Source organism: Grus americana, chromosome 8, assembly GCF_028858705.1.
Source record: "Grus americana isolate bGruAme1 chromosome 8, bGruAme1.mat, whole genome shotgun sequence".
Taxonomy (NCBI): Eukaryota; Metazoa; Chordata; class Aves; order Gruiformes; family Gruidae; genus Grus; species Grus americana.
This window is the reverse complement of record NC_072859.1, coordinates 7,558,815-7,579,830: the sequence shown is the minus strand read 5'-3', so window position 1 is coordinate 7,579,830 and position 21,016 is coordinate 7,558,815. Positions and strand designations below refer to the sequence as shown.

The 21,016-nt window shown below is 52.7% G+C and overlaps 1 protein-coding gene across 6 annotated transcripts in view; it reads right to left on the bottom strand.

Moving 5' to 3' along the window:
- Positions 1-236: 236 nt before the first annotated feature.
- PBX1 (PBX homeobox 1) overlaps positions 237-21,016 on the bottom strand; it is a 134,007-nt gene continuing 113,227 nt past the window's right edge. For 3 of the 6 annotated variants that reach the window (XM_054833212.1, XM_054833213.1, XM_054833215.1), the window contains 3 exons: positions 13,637-13,749; positions 11,976-12,065; positions 237-5,106 (listed from right to left, as the gene is read on the bottom strand). In XM_054833212.1, the coding sequence (XP_054689187.1) occupies positions 5,014-5,106; positions 11,976-12,065; positions 13,637-13,749 (296 nt within the window). In that variant the 3' untranslated portion in view covers positions 237-5,013. The remainder of the gene's footprint in view (positions 5,107-11,975; positions 12,066-13,636; positions 13,750-21,016) is intronic. The other 3 variants (XR_008578010.1, XR_008578009.1, XM_054833214.1) reach the window with 3 other exon arrangements.

The following is a 21,016-nucleotide window of genomic DNA, read 5'->3' as shown; positions in this document are numbered from 1 at the left end:
AGGAGCAGGACCGAGCATCAGGCTGTTGCCTTTGCTCACCCCCCCCCCCCGCTGCACCCCAAACCCCAAACCCCCCCCAGGGCACCTCGCTTTCCTATTTTCCTCCCAAAAAATACACTGGATTTGATTTCAGGGTTTTTTTTTTTTTTTTTTTTGCAACAAAAGAAACTATTTATTTGGAATATGCATTACCAGTACAAATCAGGAAACTGTAAAACCTACACCTTGTTAGTATCGTCATAGAACATAAAAGTCTCAATTGGGATCAGAAAGACAGAGGCCTTTTTTTTTTTTTTTTTCTTTACAGAAGCAGAAAAGCTTAAAGTTTCAAAACCAGGTCGGAACAGAGAGTCTTTTTTTTTTTTTTTAGGGTTTTTCTTTTTTAATATTTGGAATCCATTAGGAAGAGACAAAAAAAAAAAGATGAGGGGAAAAAAATAGAAAAGAAAAAGCAACTCAGAACAACTGGATCATCTTTACAAGGGATAGAAAGGGCTTTGCAAGGACAAAAAAAGCAAACCGACAAAACCAACCCCCCCCCCGGCAACGTCTGATTTACATCATCTTAATAATAATGAAGGTGTGCGAAAAGGACTCCAGGAAACCTTGGGATTAAAAATAACACCCCAACCCCTAAACTGTTTGGTGATGTGAAAAGCTCAGGGTTTGGGTTTTTTTTTGGGGGGGGGGGGGGGATGTGAAGCAGGAAAAATATTTTAAGAGCAGACGAAAGCGATGCCAACCGGCACCTGCCTCGGCACTTCCCCTCAACCCCACTCTGCAGCCACCGAGATTTCGGGATGTATTTGGGGGACACTTTGTCCCACCACCACGGCTGGGGGCCGGGTTGTGACACCCCCATCCTCGACAAGGTCTGCGGTCGAACTGAGCCCCAGAGCTGCCCCCCCAGGATCTTCTGGGTGTCAAAATGAGTGGGGACCCCCTGGGAGAATAGAAACATCCCCCTCCTTCCCCCCCCCCCCCCAAAAAAAAAAAGCCACCCTCACTTTTCACATCACTTGGGTCACAGCTCAAAAGCGCAGGGGAAGCGGCAAGGCCGTCGTCTCGGCAAGGTCCAAATAAACTCAGCATCATCATCAAAGCCCTCCTCCCCTCCCAAATAATGCCAAAAAAAAAAAAATTAAAAAAACAAAAAAAAAGGTAATTTCTGGGTCTCAACGTTAAGAAACATAAGTGTTAGACTGTACCTATTAATGCTCACTATTCCAACCATTTTTTTTCTTTTTAAAGTTTTACAAAATGAATTACCGTCACTTTTTTAAACATTGTGTAAGAAGAAATGAGTGTGCACAACTCTACACTTTTCTAGCATTCTTGAACTAATTCACAAATGCGAGAAAATGGAAAAAAAAAAAAATAAAAATGCAACCAAACCATGGGAAAAACAAACAAACAGAAAAAAAAAAAGAAGATGAATGTAGGTAGTTTGATGTTATAAACTATACAGGAATGAAGCGCTTGTTGCCACAGAAAGAACAGGGACGGGACCTTCCCCCTGTTCAATTTTGCGTGCTAAGAGGGTCATTTTTTATTCTTTTATTATAAACACTATTAAATTCCGACTGCGTTTTTGGTTTTGTTTTTTTTTTTTTCTCCTTTATCTGAATATACAAGAACATTCATTATCAAATGTTCATTATCATCAATACTACAAAGAACGAGACACAAATCGCAAGAAACAATGGAAAATGTTAATAAAGCTGAAAGAATCGTCGAGTTTTTTTTGTGGTTTTTTTTGTTTTTATTTTTTTTGAGTTTCTGCAGGTTTTTTTGTTTGTTTTTTGTTTTTTTGTTTTGTTTTGTTTTTTTGGTATCGAAGTCAGGTTTTTCTGGGCAGAAAAAAAAAATTTAAAAAAAAAAAAAAAAGAAGAGGGGAAAAAACCCCACAACACTCGGGGGGTTGGGGAGGGGGGTAAGGGGAGGAGAAACAAAACCCAAGAATTAAAAAAAAAAAAAACAAAAAAACAAAAAAAAAGCTCAAAGAAAAAGGCAAGCGAGCAGCTACGCCAACGCGAACCGGAGGAACCAACCGGGGAACCCAGGAGGTGATTTGCAAAGTACCGTGGAGGAGCGAGTGCCCTGCCCGGGCAGGGGGTGCAGGCAGCTGCAGGCAGGGGGTGCAGGCAGGAGGGGCAGCGGCTGCAGGGCAGGGGAAGGCAGCCCCGGCACCGGTAAGCAGGTGGTTTCGGCTCGTTCCCGGTTGGTTTCCAAGAGGTACCGTGGCATTCCCGTAGGCACGGCACCGCTGCCGCTCCGGAGAACAGACCTGAGCCAGTCCCGCATCCCTGAAACGCTTTGCTGGAACGGTTTCACGGAAAATAAGCTGTAAATGGTTAAAAGGCTGCACGGGGGGAGGCCACGGGAGGAGGAGAAGGAGGAGAGCGGGAAGGTGCACGCTCCGGACGATGGGCAGCACCTCCGAACCGGCCTCGCAGGGAGCCACCCTTCTCGTAGGGAGCCACCCTTCTCGTAGGGAGCCAACCTTCTCGTAGGGAGCCACCCTTCTCGTAGGGAGCCACCCTTCTCGTAGGGAGCCACCCTTCTCGTAGGGAGCCAACCTTCTCGTAGGGAGCCAACCTTCTCGTAGGGAGCCACCCTTCTCGTAGGGAGCCAACCTTCTCGTAGGGAGCCACCCTTCTCGTAGGGAGCCAACCGTCTCGTAGGGAGCCAACCTTCTCGTAGGGAGCCACCCTTCTCGTAGGGAGCCAACCTTCTCGTAGGGAGCCACCCTTCTCGTAGGGAGCCAACCTTCTCGTAGGGAGCCACCCTTCTCGTAGGGAGCCACCCTTCTCGTAGGGAGCCACCCTTCTCGTAGGGAGCCAACCGTCTCGTAGGGAGCCAACCGTCTCGTAGGGAGCCAACCGTCTCGTTGCTCTTGACACGTTCCCAGCCAGGAGGCAGCCCCAGACCTCACGTCACATCATGCTCTGCAGCACGGTCCCCATCCCCAGGCACGGATGCGAAAGGAGGAGCACAAAGTGTCTCGCCGCCAGAGACCTAAGAACTAAGGAAGGAGCAGCTTGTGCTGTTTCTTGCCCACCTTTCACATCCTACTCTGATCCCACCAGCTTGGAAACAGAAAATCCACCGAATTAGGACTTTTGGTATTTGGGGGAAGGTCACGAATTTCAGAGGGGGGTGTTTTGGAGCCTTCTGGGCTCGTTCCCCAGGAAAAGGCAGGCTTCACCTCCACTTCAGGCGAGTCACGCTGCTGGCCCCGCACTGCAAGGTGACAGCGTGTCAGAGCTGTGGGCACATCCTTCTTCCAGCAAAAAGGTGGAAATTTTTCTGGCAGAGCTTTAATTGTAAACGGTTCCTGCTTAACGCTGCTCTGCGCTGGCAGTTCCCATCTCGAGATGGCTGGCACCTCCACGGGCAGGGCGGGCACGGACGTGCAAGAGCACGAGATACAGCCAAGAGGTATTCGGGTCCATCCCAAGGCGCCAGACATGCTGCACCCACACCAGTCCCCACGACACCCAGGGTCTTGCCGCGGGCTGGTTCAGCCTCCTCGCACGCGCTGGAAGAACCGGTGGCCACAAGTACCGCTTTCAACAAAAGCCATGTCCTCCCAGTTGTCGGCTGCCCGAAGGGGTGCTTCAGCAGGACGAAGCCTCGCTTACCACCCGTCACCAGTCGTCCAAAGAGCGGACCAGGAAAACCGGACAGAAAATCCCACGAGTGTTCCCACGACTTGGGGCGCCACTCCCACGGTAAAACCAGCAGCTTCAGATGAAAGACATCCCCAAGTGGGGCATCCACCCGTCTTGTAGAGCCTTCACCCTCCAGCAAACCTGCGGCATTAACCGTTACCAAAAGCGCCCGACGCACTCGCCCCGCCACATCCAGCCTCCCGGATCCCGCTGCCCGTCCCTCGCTGCCTGTCTGGCGGGGCTTTGGGAAGGCAGCAGGTGCCACCGACCTCGGTGGGTCCTGCCGGCACTGGGGAACCCCACCTCCTCCTCCACAGCACGGCACGCTCCCGAAAACACGAGCCAACACCCCGTGACATTCTCCTCGCCAGAAAAAAAACCCCTCCACCGCCGGCCTCCCTAGGTGCTGGGGTCCCATCAATCATCAACGCCTGATCCCGTACAGCGCCGCGGAGGTGCTCAGCGCCTTCGTTATCAGCGATGGTCATTTCTCACCCACCTCTGCCTCCTTTCCTTCCCTCCTCTCCTCCCCTCCAACAGCGGGCGAGGAGGATGGCTGGGGTTTCATGGCTCATCCAGCTTTAGGATGTGCGCCGGAGCAGGGCAGGGACTGGGAAGTGCCGGCGGTTTCCCCGGGGCTGGGGAACGGGCCGGTACCTTTTGGAAGCAAAGGCCAGCAACACCGGCTCCTTCTCCTACGTGCGTGGTGGAGGGGGGGGGCCGCGTCCGCCCGTGCCGTCACCGGCAGCGCCCAAGGGACAGCTCACCGAGGCAGGGCTGGGCGCGGGGAGGCGATGCGCTGGCTGCGGCCGCGGCCGGTGGAGACGAGGCGGCAGCGGGGCTGCGGTGGCGTTTCCCTACGGAGAGGTAGCGTGAGAGACGGGGCGGGGGGGGTGAGGGGTGCTGCCTGCTAGTAAAGGAGCAAGATGTGACTGAGGTTTTGCGGCTCCTCAGAAAGGTGCTCAGCGCGAGGCCGTACGCTGCTTTGGGGTTGTTTCGTGTGGCGGCGGTTGATTTTTGCTTTTCCTCCTTAAAATCCTTCTACCTGTTGACATATCCTTCGGTGGGAAAGGGTGGAAGGGGAGGGAGTGGTGTTGTGGCGGCGGCAAGGGGTGGGGGGAGAGCGGCTTCTACCCAGAAAAGAAAGGGAAGAGAGTATAAAGAAGTGTCCAGATTGGCTGAAAAAAGCATCCCGACGAAGAGAATAGAAGAGAAGGAGTCTTCTTGTGTGTGCTGATTGGGTTCACCTCCAGTCTGACTGCTGCGGTGGTAGGAGAGGCCCCCTCCCCTCCCGCCCCCGCCGGGGCCGGCTCAGCCAGGGATGCAATTTGCTGGGAGATCAGTTGGAGGTATCAGAGTGAACGCTGCCAGGGCCTTCTGTGGGGGAGGTCACTGACGACGGGGTAGTAGCGTCTTGCCAACCTCCATTAGCCTGCGGGAAAGGAGACACGGAGATGTCAGTCGCCCGACGGCATGCCTGGCCCTACCCAAGCCACCCATCCACCTCGGACCCCCCCCCCAGCGTCTCCCTCGGCAGGGGCTGGTGTAGGAGGCAAAGATGTCCCCTCGGGCTCCCCCATCCCACCACGGACCTCAGGGCTCCGTCAGTGGGATGGGGCCAGAAACAATTCTGTCAAAAACAGGGGGTTTGATAAATTGCAAGTGCTCATGGAAATGCTGTCCCTTAAAAATCACGTACGTCTGCGGAAACCCTGCACTCTGGTTGGTTGGGGTTTTTTTACCCCCAAATTGTATCCTTCCCCGTATGGAGAGAAAATAGCAAACGCCTCACTCCAGAAACCCCATCCTGGGATGTTATCTGGACCCAGGTGTTTTCAACATGCAGAACAAGCAACGGACCCCAGGGACCCCTGAGCCGTGCTGCATCCCCCAGCATCGCTCCACGTCTCCCCTCACCGCCTTTCCGGGCACCCCTCCTCACCAAGATTTATCATGGGGAAAACACGCTGCCCACACAACTCTCCCGTCACCGTCAAGGCCACGTTTGGGAATTTGGGCCACCCCTCTGTTCCCAACGCAGAGCCTTCCCCTCGCTTTGCAGTAAAACCACAAACACGTTTCTGCCGCCCTGGGGCTGGTCCTCTGCGCTCCCCGTCACCCCTCCCTTGAGGGACCCCAAGCCACAACACAACAGAGGTGCCACCACCATATCCCATCTGAGGGTTCGTACAGCAAAGCAATGGTGTACTTCTTCTCCTAAAACCAGACACGGAGCCTCTTGAGAGCAGAGCTACCGGAGGCGCCCGGCTGCCGCAGGCAGGAGCCGGCAGCGCACAGAAGCTGCTCCTCCGCGGCTGCCATCCCCTTCGGAGAGGAGCAGATGTTGCACCCAAGCTCCTCAGCTCACTCTGACATTGATACAGTGCTCAGCTAATTAATCCTTCCCAACCACTGCCCAAGCTCGAGCTGGCAGCAGTCGCCATCCTCCTTCAGATGTGCCCGGGCTGCTTCGCCCTCTCCGGCTGCAAGTCCTGCTGTCTCCAGCGCAGGGCATCCATCGCTGGCCCTGAGAGACACACCCCCCCCCCCCAGAAGTGGGGTACAGGTAGGAAAAGCCTCATCGCCCTGAGGCACCAAGCAGCCATCCGGGACTTGCCGGTGGGTTGTCCACCCAGCTCCTGCCTGCCTGAGGGACAGCCGCGGTGGGAGCAAAGAGCCGACCACGGGCGAGCCGTGGGAACCCACGTGTTGAGGTGTGGAACCACCTCGCAGCGGGACACGCACAAAGCAGAAAAGACAGAGGCATGCACGCACGCACAACGGGCTTGTGTGTTCTTCCACGCACACGTGGGTGCATGGAACCCCTGGCAAAGGGGTGCAGGCAACGGCGAGGAAGACGGGAATCACGACCTGGGCTCGCTAGCAAGTTAGCGAACCCTGCTCCACTTCGCCTTGGGCGCAAGCATGAAACCAGACTGGGCACCAACATTAACGGCATCGAGTGCCCCCCACCTAGAGACCTCACCATGCCCACCGCCCCCATCCGCAGCCGGGCCCCGACCCACCGTCCCTGTGCTCCCCGAGATGCGATATCCACCCTTACACGTCTTGGACCGCTGCAAGAGGCAGCAATTACTGTAGATTATCAGCCCGACAATGACAGGCCGTGTAAAGAGAGACACAGAGCCAACTCCGCCGCCCCGAGACTGGCATATTCAAGTACACTTAGGACATTAATAGCAATTTACGTGCCATCAGTGAGAGAGAACCACAATAGCTGTGCTGGCAGCCTCTTATTACCAAGCCTGTTATTTGTTGGAGTTACAAGCTATAATCACAACAGAAACTTTCAAAACCCTTATCTTCCGTGACGCACCAAATCTATTTCAGAGCCATAATTGCTATGTCACCGGAGAGTTTGCTGCTTAATGCACTCAGATGCCATTTAGTGTTTGCAGGGTCATTACGGCGAGCAGGAGGGGGGAGAGCGGAGGGGGCTGCGCGGAGCAGGGCTCCGTCCCTATTGTGCTCAACTATTTTTAGCGAGGCTTTTGCGTGCCAGCCGCGGTTGGAAGGAGCGAGAGGGAGAGCGTCTTGCAGACAGCAGCCGCGGTGCCTCGATGTTTAGCAACCCGGCCCCCAAAATGCCGGGGAGACCTGCGGTACTCAAGATCAGGAATGAGCCTTCACGTGTTGCGGGAGTTTGTGCTGCTGCTGATCGCCTCGGTGTCATCCAGTGAGAAGACAAGAGGATGTTGGGGAGAGGCCGACCCAGATTGGGGCACCCTCCACAGACCCCACACCCTCCCGCTCCCCTAGCCTGGCAAGGCCCCAAGTTATGGGTCAAGCGATGGAAAGGAGGCCCCAAGGTTGGCCATGACTTTAGCATCTTGATGGTATGGACAAGACCTCCACGAGGAGGCCGGATCTCTCCCCAGGCAGAGGGCACGTAGGCACCATCCACGCTCATCCCTCGCTGCTGCACGGACCAAGCCATGTGCAGGATGCATCCGATTGCACCCAGCCGGCCCCGTCTCCTTCTGAGGCAAGGAGATCCCTTGGGATCTGACTGTAGTAAATCCCTTGGGATCTCCCTCAGAGACAAAGAAATCTTCTGAGGAGGCTGCTGCTCCTCGCAGACCCTCTGAGGAGCCCCCGTACAAAGCTGTGACTTCTTCGGGAAGGGCAGAAGCCAAAGACTGAGCAATGGTCTCCAGGACATCTCTTCATATGTCACCTTCTGGTGCCAGAGCACAGACCTTGGTGGCTGTCCAAGTGGTGGAGCCCTGGTGATGCACTGCTGAAGCAACTGGTTTTGGTGCCTGTTTCCACAGGTCTCACAGCATTTTTGTCACCTCTGGCAAGTCTGGTCGGCTCTACGCCTGGGCCTCCTACGTGGGGCCGGGAGATGACTTTCTGCCAATTTTTAAAGGAGCCTTCTGCTTCACACGGAGCCTGTCTCAACCTCCCACCTTCTGAGACCAAATCCCTGTCCCACCACTGACAATGGGACAAACACACCAGATACTGGCAAGTCTGACAGATGGGGAGTAGCCTCAAAGAGGCTTCAGACCTCCGAATCCCCTATCAGGGTCTCCTTATGATACACACTGAAGCTCTTACTGCGCAGCAGAGAAAGCAGCCCTGTCTGGCCATCCCTTTCCAAGGGTTGCGGTGGCAGGCTCAGACACACCAAGGCATCTGCAATGGATGGGGTCCTGAAGTCCCACTGAAGCCCTGACAGAACAGCTTCCCTATCCCAGCTCATGATCACGATGGTGAACCGTAGCTTGCTGAGGAGCAGAGCAACGACTTTCTTTTCAAGACCCAAATCCTTAGAGAAGAGGGTCTCAGCACAAGCAAGGAGGTCCTGCAGGTACCAGCACCTGGTGGTCCTTGCTGACAGGAGCGTATGGAAAACTCAACGGCACAACCTGCCACTGACCACTGCCATCACAGCGACACAACGGCACTTTTAAATCAAAAAACCTTGCACTCCCATGAACTTTAAGAACAGCCCCTCTTTTTAAATGATAAGTTAAATTAGAAAGTCCCAGAAGTAATTTCTGACAGAATTTTTCTTTAAGATGACTAGAGCTCATTCATTAATGAGCAGATGAGGGACATAAAACACTTTGTAGATGTAGGGTCACTGGGCAGTGGCAGGAAAGGGCGGTGTTTTGAGTTGGGACCCTCCAGAGGATTAAGGCAATAAACATCCAACTTCTCCTGGAACCTACCAGAACCTGGACATCTAAACTGAAACCCCTAGCCTCGGGCACCCCCGGCTGGGTACACACACAGACCCCCCCCCAAACAAGCACTGTCCAGAGGGACCGGACACCTCTCACTTAATGGTGCAAAACTCCCAACCTCAATGTGTGCAAAAAGGGCTGGATCAGGCCCCGGACATCCCCTCCTTTGAGGTGGGGGGTCCTTCCTTCCTCTCAGTGCCACCCAAGGCAGGGGATCCTCAAGACGGCTCCTGCCTCTACCACCCCTCCACCACCAAGAGCATCCCCGTCCCTTGCCAGGACCGGCGCAGCCCGACGCCGTCTGCACCTGCGGAGGAGAAGGCGGCCGCTCTCGCTCTGCCTCAGCCATCACTGCGGGTCACGGAGATGGCGATGCCTGGGACATCGCCCATTATCCTGCTAATGATGCAGAACCGACTGCGGCCCTTCTCGTCCCGCGGAGAGGGCTGTCAGCCATCGAGCAGCAAAGCCACGGAGGGAACTGGGCTTTGGGTAGATCCTGGTCCTCAGCTGTCATGACTTGCATTTAAAAATTCATCCTCCATCAAGGAAGGCAAACCCCGAGCGCTGTCTCCCCTGCCAAGGTTTGCAGCGGTGGAGCTGGGCAACCTGCTGCTGACTTCCCAGCCCTGACGGGCTCCGGGGATGACTTAACCTCAGCCCCGTGCAGACATCTTTGTGACAGGGCTCTTGACGAGGTTTCGGCTCATCTCCTTCCAGCAGCTCACGGGGATGCTCGGGTGACACGGGGACGGCAGCTTTCTGTGTCACTAGCAGCTTTCCTCCGCGTCCCGCTGCCCTTCCTCGACGTTAAAGGGTTCAGGGGCGAGGCAGGGAAGCCCTGCCTGCTGCTCTGCCTACGAGACAGCCACCCTGCCCGCACTGAGCAGCTCCCCAGGACCTTGCCCAGGACCAACGCTTCCCAGAGGGCAGCCACACTTCAGGGGTGGACAAGCTGGGATCCGTGAAGGGACCTAGCTGGATGGGAAGACGTTGAGTGACAATAAAAGCTAGAGGGAGGAGCGTGCTGCCTGGGATACGGGGGAAGCAAAACATTTGGGGACAGAGAGACAACCCAGAAGATGCTTCCTAAACTATCTGCTCAGCTCTGGACTCCCTGCCTTGCTCCTCAGGCCTACCACAGCTTTATGGGGAAACAAGGAGGCACCCCCAAACCTGGGTGGTCTCTTTGCCGACCTGCCGCTCTGCCCCTCTCCGAACAACATCAAAATCAGGCCAGTTTGGGCTCCTGCCCTCCCTGAAAACCAGCCTGAGCAGCCATCAGATGCCACCATGCCGGATGCCTGTTTGGGAAGCGCAGGGGGGACCGCTGAGCCCCCACCGCTCTCAGCTCACCAGTTCCCAGTGCTGCTTGTTCTCCCACTGGAGAACCAATACTGGTTCTCCCATTACCACCACCAGAAATACCAGCCCAGCCGTCCTCGTCCTATTTGGCTTTCAAGTTTCCACTACCTCTTTCTTCTCCTCTCCCCCATCACACCCTCTCTGCCTCGTAATCCCCAGCAGCAACCCTCCCCCCCAAATTTTGGCTTAACCCAGCCCACTGTTATTTTCCAAGCCAACTGCAACTGTAATCAGCTCAGCCTCTTTCCTTGGGGGTATTTTAATTTATACAAAAGTATCATCTCTTATCATGATCAGCCTGCGATTCATTTACTCTCCAAGTATTAAAAAGCCAGAAAGGGAATAAATTCAGCGCACGAAGAAATTAATGCGGAACGATAGGCTCTTTCATGTGGCATTTCCAAGCGCCGTTTTTGCAACGGGCTTATGTAATGAGACATAATTATCTGCACATGTTCAATTACATTACTTCACAAATCCTCCCTGCCTCTGCCTCCTGACGTCAAGCTGCCCGCTAAGCCCCGGCGCCTGCAGGAGAGGGGAGCGCAGCCCCCCGTCCCGCTGCACCCCTCTCCCCACGCGCTCTCCCCGCGCCGGCAATGGCCGCTCGCACGCCGATGGCCCGAAGACGGTCACGCGCAAGGTGATAGATGGCACAAGCCTTGGCCGGGAGGGTGACGGGACTGGATGGTGCACCCAGCTGGGGCGCTCGGCCGCAGGAACACCATCCCACCTGGAGGACCACCACCTTCATGCCCAGCCCGAGACCACCCCACCTCAACCTTCAGCCTCCTCGATGGGGATGGAGGCAGCCAGACACGTCCAGGGCCAGCCGTCCCCTCCTCCGTGCCACCCCGGACACCACCGCCACCACCCACTCGGCGCTCACAGCCTCCTTTTCCAGGCTGCCCTCTTCTCCCAGCTTGCTGTCACCACCGCTGAGATGGTGGACGATTGATCTGAGAAATGAAGTTGGATTGCTGTCCCGAATCTACACTGGGTTCTCCTTGTGTGTGTCTGATCGATTTCCCCCTGTGCGACACAGCTTGTCGCTACGAATTTTCATGCTAGTCAGAACCCGCCAGCGCACCCAAGAACAAGGAGAAGATGCTCCGGAGACCGCCCTCCCCCTCGCATCCTCCCCCAGTCCGGTTGGGCGAGGTTTTCTTGGGTTGACGTTGGTTGGCTTTGTTGGTTTTTTTTTGGTTTGGGTTTTTTTTTTTTTCGCCTTTTATTTGCAGACGCTATTGCTGCCGACCCCGTTGCCGCCGTGCTTTCGGATGCCGGCCAGGGACGGGTTATTTTTAGACGGGTCGCTCCGGGATGGTGCCATCGGCCTCCGCGCGGAGCCACCTCCGGACCGGGGCGTTCGCGGTGACATTCCCCACTGCGGTTACGCGAGGCGTCACCTGTTTAGCAGCTCCTCTCGGCCGAGCGCGTGTGGCCGCAGGTGCCGGGCGAACGCTGATCGGCTCTGACAGTCCTAGACGCCAGCTGCCTGCACAAAGCCTGCCCGGTCGCCACTTTTTTTGTGGGCAAAGCTCTGCCGTTGGCGTGACCGATACAGAAGCAATAAACTAGGTGACCGTAAAAGCAAAGACAAGTCCTACTAAGTGGCATTCTGAGCCCTATGGCTTTGAAATAATTGGTAGTGAGAGAACAAAAATGAAGGAAAAAACCCCAAAACCCAAGAACCCGAGTCTATTTTTTTTTTTCTTACACTGATGCCCTGCGGACTATACATCTGACTTGCTGCGAGTCCGTCACTGTATCCTCCTGTCTGGCTGATAACATGGCGAAGGGTATCCACCTAAACAGACCAACGACAACAAAGACACAAATTAGAGTGAATGAAAGGTTAGCGGGCAAAACCGCTTTGGTTCATCTTTGGCAAGATAAAAACAAAACCCAGTAGTAGCAGTAGCAGTAGTAGTAGTGATAATAAAAAATACTAATAAACAAACAAACAAACAAAATAATAATAATAATAATAATAATAATAATAATAATAATAATGGTATACATTTAAAAAAGAGTAAAAGAGAACCGCAGTTGGTCTCATGGTGAGAGCCAAGCCAGAGGACCGCTCTTGCCTCCCTCACCCCTCCCCGCCTGCCCCTGCAGCCCCATCACCCTCTCCTTGGTCCCAAGTCTTTCGACAAAAAGAGTGGAGAGGGAGAACAATGCGGCAAGGTCCAGGATGGGGTGGGATCTCCTGGAGCACATCGCTGCGGCCGGCTCCACCACCGCGCTGAAGGACCCACGTTCCTACCCCTGCCCCCTTCCACCCCTCGGCCCCGGGCACTGGGAAGCTCACGGCAGTGGAAGGAGATCCTTGGAGTCGGCCGAGCGCCTTGATTTCAGAGGGCCCGGGAAAGGAATATACCTACCATGGCAAAGGCACTGGCAGCTCTCCTCCGGGCGCCCCGTTCCTCTCCCTCCACTCCCCCAGCCCAGCCCCAGCAGCAGTACGTGTGGCGAGCACGTCTTGTCGCCCACGGACGGCACGCTTGCTCTGCGTCCAGCACTGCGAGGGGAGCGACCTCAGCTTTAGAGAGCTCTCCTTGCCCAATGCAGAAGTGTCAGAGTGGCTGTCGTCTCTCAACACAGTACAGAGCCTTAGACGGCAGAGAGCGGACTCATGGCACATCTGGACACCGGATGGGAGGTGGGAGATCTGAGTGAGTTCCTGGCTATTTTAAATTCTTTTTTGCCCAAAGCATGGGTTGACGTTTCAGTAACGCTGCTCAAAGCTCCCTCGCTCTCTCCTGCTGGTGTGTACGTGGATGGTGTGAGTGCCTGTGCTTCGGGGAGGCGGGGAGATGGTGAGGGGTGGCTTTTAATTAAAAAAAAAAAAAAAAAAAAAAATCTAGCTGTGTATTTGAGCATTTCTCGCCTCTCAGCAGACACCTGGTTCGGCATCAATGAGTAAGTGGAAGCCTTGTAAAACGAGACACCAGTCCAAACATCTGGCCCCTTCCCTTGGAAGAATAAAGCAAGCAGAACCTAAACCTCAGCTGCTTTCGTTTGAGTTCATGCCTGTTCTCCTAAACCTCCTCTCCTCCTTAGTACGACTATCAAGCCAGAGCCAAATGCATTCACAAAGTGTGGGCAAGTCTCCTCAAGACCATGGTTGTTGGTTCGGTTGGGTGTTTGGTTTTGGTTTCTTTTGGATTGATTTTTTTTTTTTGGTGGTTGTTGCTGTTGCTTTTTTTGTTTGGTTGTTTTTTTTCGGTTTGGTTTGCCTTTTTTTGAGTGTTGGTTGGTTCGTTTGTGCTGGTTGAGATTTGCTCTTTCAGACGGGAGGGAGAAGTGCCAATACAATCAAAGGCTCCTCCAACACTAATGCATTCACTGGCAGTACATCGGATGGGTCCCTACCTGTGACTGCACGTTGGCTCCAACCTGGGCCCCTTGGTAAGAATCCCCATTGAGAGACTGCACGCTCATGAACAAATCTCCAGAGTTTGACATGTTAAAAGAACTGGAAGAACCTGGAAAGGAAAGAGTGAGGCACCTGAATCACAGAAAGGAAAAAGATCCACCCCATGACTCTCAGCCAAGAGGAAGGAACAACATGCAAAGCAACCACAAAAACAAAACACACAGTCAGGTTAGTAGTATGAAGAACAGAGCAAGCAAAAAAAAAAAAAAAAAAAAAAAAAAAAGATGCACTCGAGGTTATTCAAAGCCACATGTTGTTACAGCTCAATGCCAAGAACATTCTTCAACAGCTCCTCAGCTGGAGGAAGGACTCTTCATGCTCTTGACCGAGACAAACAAAAGCCAGCCTGCAGGACCCGGACAGCCCTTTCCCGTCATTTCAGGGCATCAAAATCCTTCAGGCAGCTTTGAAAATCTTGGTTGTTGGAGGTGTCCACCCAGCAGACTGCACTGGAGAACAGCATTACCCAAACAAGCCTCGCTATGGAGAGCAGAAGCCTTGGTGCACACCACTGCTGTTTCCAAGAAGCTCGGATCAGGGTGGGTGACTCTGCACCGGGCTGCTCTCTGCAGGGTGAGCACATCCAGACACCATCCAGTTCCACGGCCGGAGCTCCTGCTGAGCCACACCGGGAGCTCTGCCAGGGAGCGGTGCGTGGCGTTTGCCTTCAGGACATCAGGACCCATCACTGGTGGGAACCCATCGCTGGTGGGAACTGCAGAGCATCAGGAGCGAAGGCTCGCAAAAACGTGAAGGCAACTGGGCTAGGCTCCCAGCACCCATCGCGTCGGCAAGTGCCTTTCATCGTGATGGGTCATGAGAGAACGAAAGGGTGTCACAGCCCTCCTGGGCCAGCTGCCCCAGAAGAACGAGCTCTGTAAGCAAATTCCCCATCGCATGCACCAGTCGCCAACGTTACGCTAAAAAACGATAACGGTGAGGACAACTGGGTGGAATCAGGGAAAAAAAATAAATGAAAAGAAAAAGAATAATTCCGCCTTTGCAGAAACAAGGCTTTCTGCTTCCAGCTTCAAGATATCTGAGCACCTCCTCAACTACTGAACGGGAGAAACAAACCCATCATGTAACTGGAAGGCGGGCGAGGAGGGAAGGGGGTTAAAAATAAATAAAAAGGTTTTATGGGATTATTTCAGAACTTATCGTGCAGATCAGCGCGTTAAGTGTGAGACAGCTCAACGTGCAAGGTTTGGTTATATACATGACGTTAGCCTTGGAAAGGAGAGACTTCAGGGGCCCAGGTCAGCTACGCTTTCAGCTCCAACCGCAAATACACTCTCATCATCTCCACTGCCACCTCCAACTTGGAAGACTGGCAACCACAGTCCTGGTGGAGTTGCCCAACTATGGCTCATGCGTACGCTCTGAGAAACACCTGGCGATCCCCCTCCCTTGGCTGGAGAGGGAAGAAACACTCTGGACAGACCCCAGCTCTACCCTGGAGGTGGACCAAGAAGGCTCCTCTGAAGGAAGCCACCTCCAAGAAAGACGAAGGAGCAGGTGGGAGGTCTATGCTGGAGACTTCACGTTCACTAAGCTCTCTGCAGCTCTCTGCAACTGGCTCTTTTCTCAGGTGTTGGCAATTCTCAGAACTGAAGGAAAGCAGAAACATCGCTGCTAGACACAATGCCCGAGACAGTCAAGAGACTCATCTCGAGCACAGTAAGTCTTGGATCAGGACCCTCCCACCGGTGCCCGAGAGGAGCAGAGCCAGGAATAGCTCATTGTGCTCACTGTCAACCCTGCCCAACCTGTTCCTGAGAGCAATCCCACAGCGCTGCACAAAATAACCGGGACTAGTCAGAAGGCAGCTGTAACCATCACCTCCTCTGCTCGGCTGGCAAAGGGCTCCTGTCACTTCCCGACCTCTCAGGTTACTTGCCGTTTTAAAGGCAAAAAACCTATGGAAATGAGGTGGCAGGCTGAGGACAGCCCACCCCGACACCGCTCAAGTTTAAGCACGAAGATGGGCACATTTCACAGACACGGAGGTGCTTCCTGTTGGGTTTTCTGAGCGGTCGCTTTGACCACCAGCACAAAAGGACGGGGCAGTAACGTGGCTTCGTACTCCCGCAGCGGCTGAGAACCGAAGGGCTCTGCAGCTACCGCTCAAAAGCAGCAGAGAATATTTTCCTGTGAGCAGAAACCTTTGAGATCAGACAAATAATCAGCGGCAGAGCTGGGAAGGACTCGGGAATCCCTGAGCACCTGACAGGACACCACTACCGCTCTGACCCCAGCAGAGCAACATTTCATTCCACCTTCCCCTACCGAAAGAAAATTATAACAATAATAACAAATAAAAATGCCATAAACTTAACTGATATTTTATTGAAACTTAACAAACCTGGCCGTAAAATCGAGACTGGGAGGGAGGAAATAAAAATAAACAAACAGCCACAAACTCTAGTTCTGAAGAGCGTCGGTGTCTTGGAAATCATGAGGAGCGCTGGAGATGTCACTTACAAGATATACACTGCTGTTGGCACAGGGTATTTTTACAATATATGTGCATATCTAAACGGTAAATATGTCTCGCCGCTGATGTGGATGCAAAGATAAATATGCGCATACCAATGGCGCCGCATGTATGGATGCATTTGTGTCAGAGGCGTAATTGCAGAGAGCCCTTTGCGATGCTGCTCTGCTGCTTCAGCACTCCGCTGTCTACGTACTAGCCACGTATGAAAATTATGACGGCCCAAAGTCTCAGAGACACAGCTAAGAGGGGCTGATGCACGGGGGTGGGAGAGGGGGCAGGAATGTGAAGAGCTCTGAAAATTAAGACTCTGGTATCCTCCATGGAGATAAGATCCAGGAATACAAGTCAAATCCTTCCACTAGAGGAGGATCCAACATAAATCTAATCCGTCCCTCTGAAAGGCTCCACTGTGAAGACACCAATGGGTTTCAGTGGTCATGATTTGATCTGGGGCTCCTCGAGAACTGTCTTTGAGCTTGTGAATCCAGGAGGGCAGGGCTCTTATCTTGGCATGGAAGTCCCTTGATGTTATTGTGTGTAGACAAAAAAAAAAACCCCCCAAACAACAAAAACCCCCCAAAAAACCACCAGAAAAAACCAACGCTTCTCATGACTTGTAGCAGTGTGAAACAGTGGTTCATCTTCAGCATCCAGACATCTTATTAAACCCAAGATCTATCACCGCTATTCCTTTGTGTTGCGTTCCTATCAGGGCAACAGCAGCTTCAGAAAGAGCGATGGAGAAGTTTAAACAAGCTATGGTACTCGGACCTTGCCTCTGGGTGAAAGCCTACATCAAAACAATGCCTGGAAAGAGATCTCTTCCACCCCTAACATGTCTGATGAGCAAAACCCACTTCAAGTTTGCCTCCGTTTCAAAAATTCTCACAAGGTTGACTGCTGGTATTTCTTGCACCACTTCTCCAGCTCTTCAGAGTGCTGCTTCTCCAGCAACTTCTCTAATGTTTTGACAGTCTCCACTTCCACCTCAAATTTTCCAGGACCTCTAACAAGTCCTTTTCTCTAACGTATCTGACAATTCAAACTGCATCAAGAATAAAGAAATATGGTAATGAAGTTCATTGGAGCTGAAATCAAGCCATCCTCATCTGCTGCCTCATACCACCTACCATCAATGAGACAGAGATCCAGCACACTGAACCACTGAAGTCAACTTTGGTCAGGTACATAAGACTCCTAGTTGAAATCGAAGACAACGACATAGATTGAGAGCACAGAATTTACCTCCCCCTGTAACTTTTCCTTGTGTTTCTACCATGATGAAAGATGAGGGAAGAACTTGATGGACCATGTAGCTCCTCAGCTGGACAAAGCCACCGAGTTTGATAGCAGGTCTAAAAGCCTGGGATGACCCAGCAGGACATTTGTTCTGTTTCACTTGCCAACCAACACTCAAGACAGTGAGACCATGATCAGAACAGCCTCTCTGCTGAAGCAGGATCCTCTCCAGTGCCACGCTCTGGACAAGCGATTGCCACAAATGGAGGAAGGCAGAGAAGATACAGAATCAGGCCTGTGCCTGGAAGTACATCTCCAGGCAGCGCAATCCCCTCCATCAGTAGCTTAGCAAGATGATTGTTACAAAACAAAAGGGTGAGCAGGAAAAAACAGCTCAGGACTATTTTGGCTGCTCTGCATAGAAGATTTCACTGGATGTCATCACCTGTGTGTGGCCCTTGAGGACTCTGGTTGGCAAAAGGGTCTGTCCACATAAAATAGCTTTCATTTGCCATGTGGTTTTTGTACTGAGATTGTCCAGGCAATCAAAGTGAGGATGGGGAGTTGTTAGCCCAAATGAGCCAGACATCTCAGCTTATTTGAACATCTGGCTGATAAAGCCCAACTGTGCATATTCAGGATGAGAAGGTGTTTGACATTCAGGCCTGGGTGACTGAGGATGGGGGACCCTGCTTTGAACGTGCCAGATGGCTAGACAGATGCAATCCTTGCCCTTGTCAATGTGTGGCCAATCTCTTTGACTGACTGTAGCCATTCACCGATCTCCAGTAACATGGGCATCAATGCGGAGAACAGATGGGTCTGCGTAGCCACAGCAGAAATGAATTTAGCTTCTGTCCCAGGTCCCATTGCATGCAGTTCCACCTCTTCTTCCAACATCATGGCCCTCCAGGGACTACACTGCTGGTTGCTCCTTTCTCATGACCTGTCCTCCACCTACTCTCTTTCTTTCCACGTGCCCTACAATGCATTTAAACCAAAAGGTCCTACAAATTCCCAGAAAGGCCAGTCTTTGTTCAAGCTCCTTCCTCACCAAAGTCTCAGCCAATGATCCGAAAACAAAAAAAGTCCATGGTGTAAAAGAAGAGGCATCATCCATCTTAGTTCTTCACCTCTTCATCCGTTTTGATGTTCCTCCCAGGGCAATTTTAGCACATCCTGATGGCTCATGGCCCTTGACACCATCCTCCAAATCTTTCACAGATAGATAGGTATTTCAGACTTAGCATGTACACGTGTGCTTCTTGCTGCTATCCACCTCCAGGACAACCTGAAGCAGGGTAGGTCACTCAACTTCAGATGTCCTCAGGACATACCTTTGCCCCACAATGTGACAATGCAGGGATGCTTCACTGAGCTGTTACATCCACATGGGTCAGATGGGGAGATTTCAACCAGGGATGCCACCGATGGACATAAAATCCTGAGGCCCTTCCAGTTGTCAGAATTCTAAGGAGAGGACAGCGGCTACCCTGCTGCTCTGCCGCTGCTGCAGCGTACAGAGAGGGTGGTGGGATCTGGGCCAGGTTAGAAACACTTAGCTTCTAGCTGAAGGATCTCCATGGCCCCACAAGCTCCCCTTGCATTGACATGCTGCTTTAGCACCGCCGTCACATTAGGCACGTGAAAAGAGGTCGATGTTTCTGGAGTGCAGACAAGTGAGTCAGAAAGAGGACCCAGGAGCTCAAGTCTTACGCGTTAATAACAAGACTGTTTGTCCTTCCTTGAAAGCGTAGTGTTACCCAGGGATTATCTTAGCTGTTTACTGCAGGGTACCGGCCAATTTATCTTTGAAACAGCCGTGTTACTGCCTGTGGGGAAGGCGAAGAAGCAGCCTCGCACCAGAGCACAATTTAACTGGGCAGGCACTGGGGAAATGCCTGTTCCACTACACGTGGGCCAGATCCAAACCTGTTTAAGCAGTCTGAAGCTCCTCCCTTGCTATCCCAGACCTTTGGATCTGACTGCAGTTCAAGAAAGAGGAAAAGAAGGAAAGCTGCGTCTCTTCGTTCTAAGCTGATGTGGACTGCAGGACAGCATCGCAGGCAGTAGGCATCTCCCTCAACACAGGCAATTCTGCTCCCTATCCTCCAGCTTTTTCTAATGGGGGTTTTAATGTCAAGAGACTCCACCTGACCAGGTATTTTGAGTGAGCTGTTTGGAAAGGATGACATTTTTAAAACTGCAGCTAAATCTTCAGCAGTTAAAACAATGGAAGGAAAAGAAGGAAAAAAAAAAAAACCCCAAACAAAAAGAAAAGAATCCAACAAAATTCCTGCAAACCATCTGTCCCTGCAGAACTCTGCCGTGTCCACCTGAGCCTTCTGAGCACCTCAGCCGAGCCGGAGCAGGCGGCACAGCTCGCTCGCCCTGGGCGAGGAGGAGGTGGGAGAGATGCTTCCCAGCAGCACTTCTGACCTGCAGCACCTCTGCTCTGGATGGCTCTGGGGCAGACCCCTAGCAAGTAACACGTCCCCTGGAAATTAAGGGGTTGTGCGTACAGACTTCTCTCTGCTGCCCAACCGAATAAGCCTTTTACCACTTGCTTCTGTGAAAGCCACTCACGCGAGTCCCTGCGAGGTGTGGACGAGCTCCCCAGCGCAGAGCGATCAAGCACCGCTTGCCACGTTAGCTCGTGGGTAAGGGACTGCCTTTCCCCTCCCGTTGGGGAGGCGGTTTGGGAGATTGGCGAGACCCCCGCACTGCTGGTTTCTCCCCTTGTTTGACCCCTGGCTCTGCTTTCTCCACCTTCCACCCAAATCCTCCAGATCTGGGGGTACTTCTGGGCTGTGATTCCTCTGATACCTGTTCCAGGCTGGACTGCGCTCACTGCAGAAGCACATCCTGATAGCAACCAGCATGGGGTACCATGGTCTATTTAACATCCAGCTTCTCCTGCTGCCCACCAGCCCCTTTGCTCCCACATCATTTCCTTCCTCTTAGTAGCCCACCTGATAACAGCAACCATCATGCCCCAGTGAAAGGCTACCGTGAGCAGACACCGAGCTCAAAGGCACAAGAGTGGCACATTCCCACTCTCCCTCCCACCTCTAAAAAGAAAACAGGCAGATAGATATTTGCATGGACAACAAAGTATGTGGCACCCATGAAGTTCACTTTTTTTTTTTTCCCTCCTTTTAAACAAATCCCAATTTTCCATCGCTTTTTGGGAGCGGAGCACAACCAGCCCAGGATCATTTTTGGGTCAGCCGTCCTCGTGGCAGGTACCACGCATGAACTAAGCATCGTTCTCTAGCGGAGGAGTTGAAATCTGGGCAAAGTGCTCTGTGCCTTTGACCCTCAAAACAAACAAATGGAAACCACAGCAAATGGGCAGGAAAGGGGGAAAGGGAAGGGAACGACCCATGGATTTCCCTGGATCGTGCTGACACAAAAGGAAAATAAACTTCACACGGGGCACACTCTTGCAGGTGATCCAGACACTGTCATGTAAGCAATCAAAGGTAACCACAACAGAAAGAAAATCAAAGGATAAGAATCAACCCAAACCAACCCCCAAAATGGCATGAGTTAGGGCATCCCAGAAATATCGGGG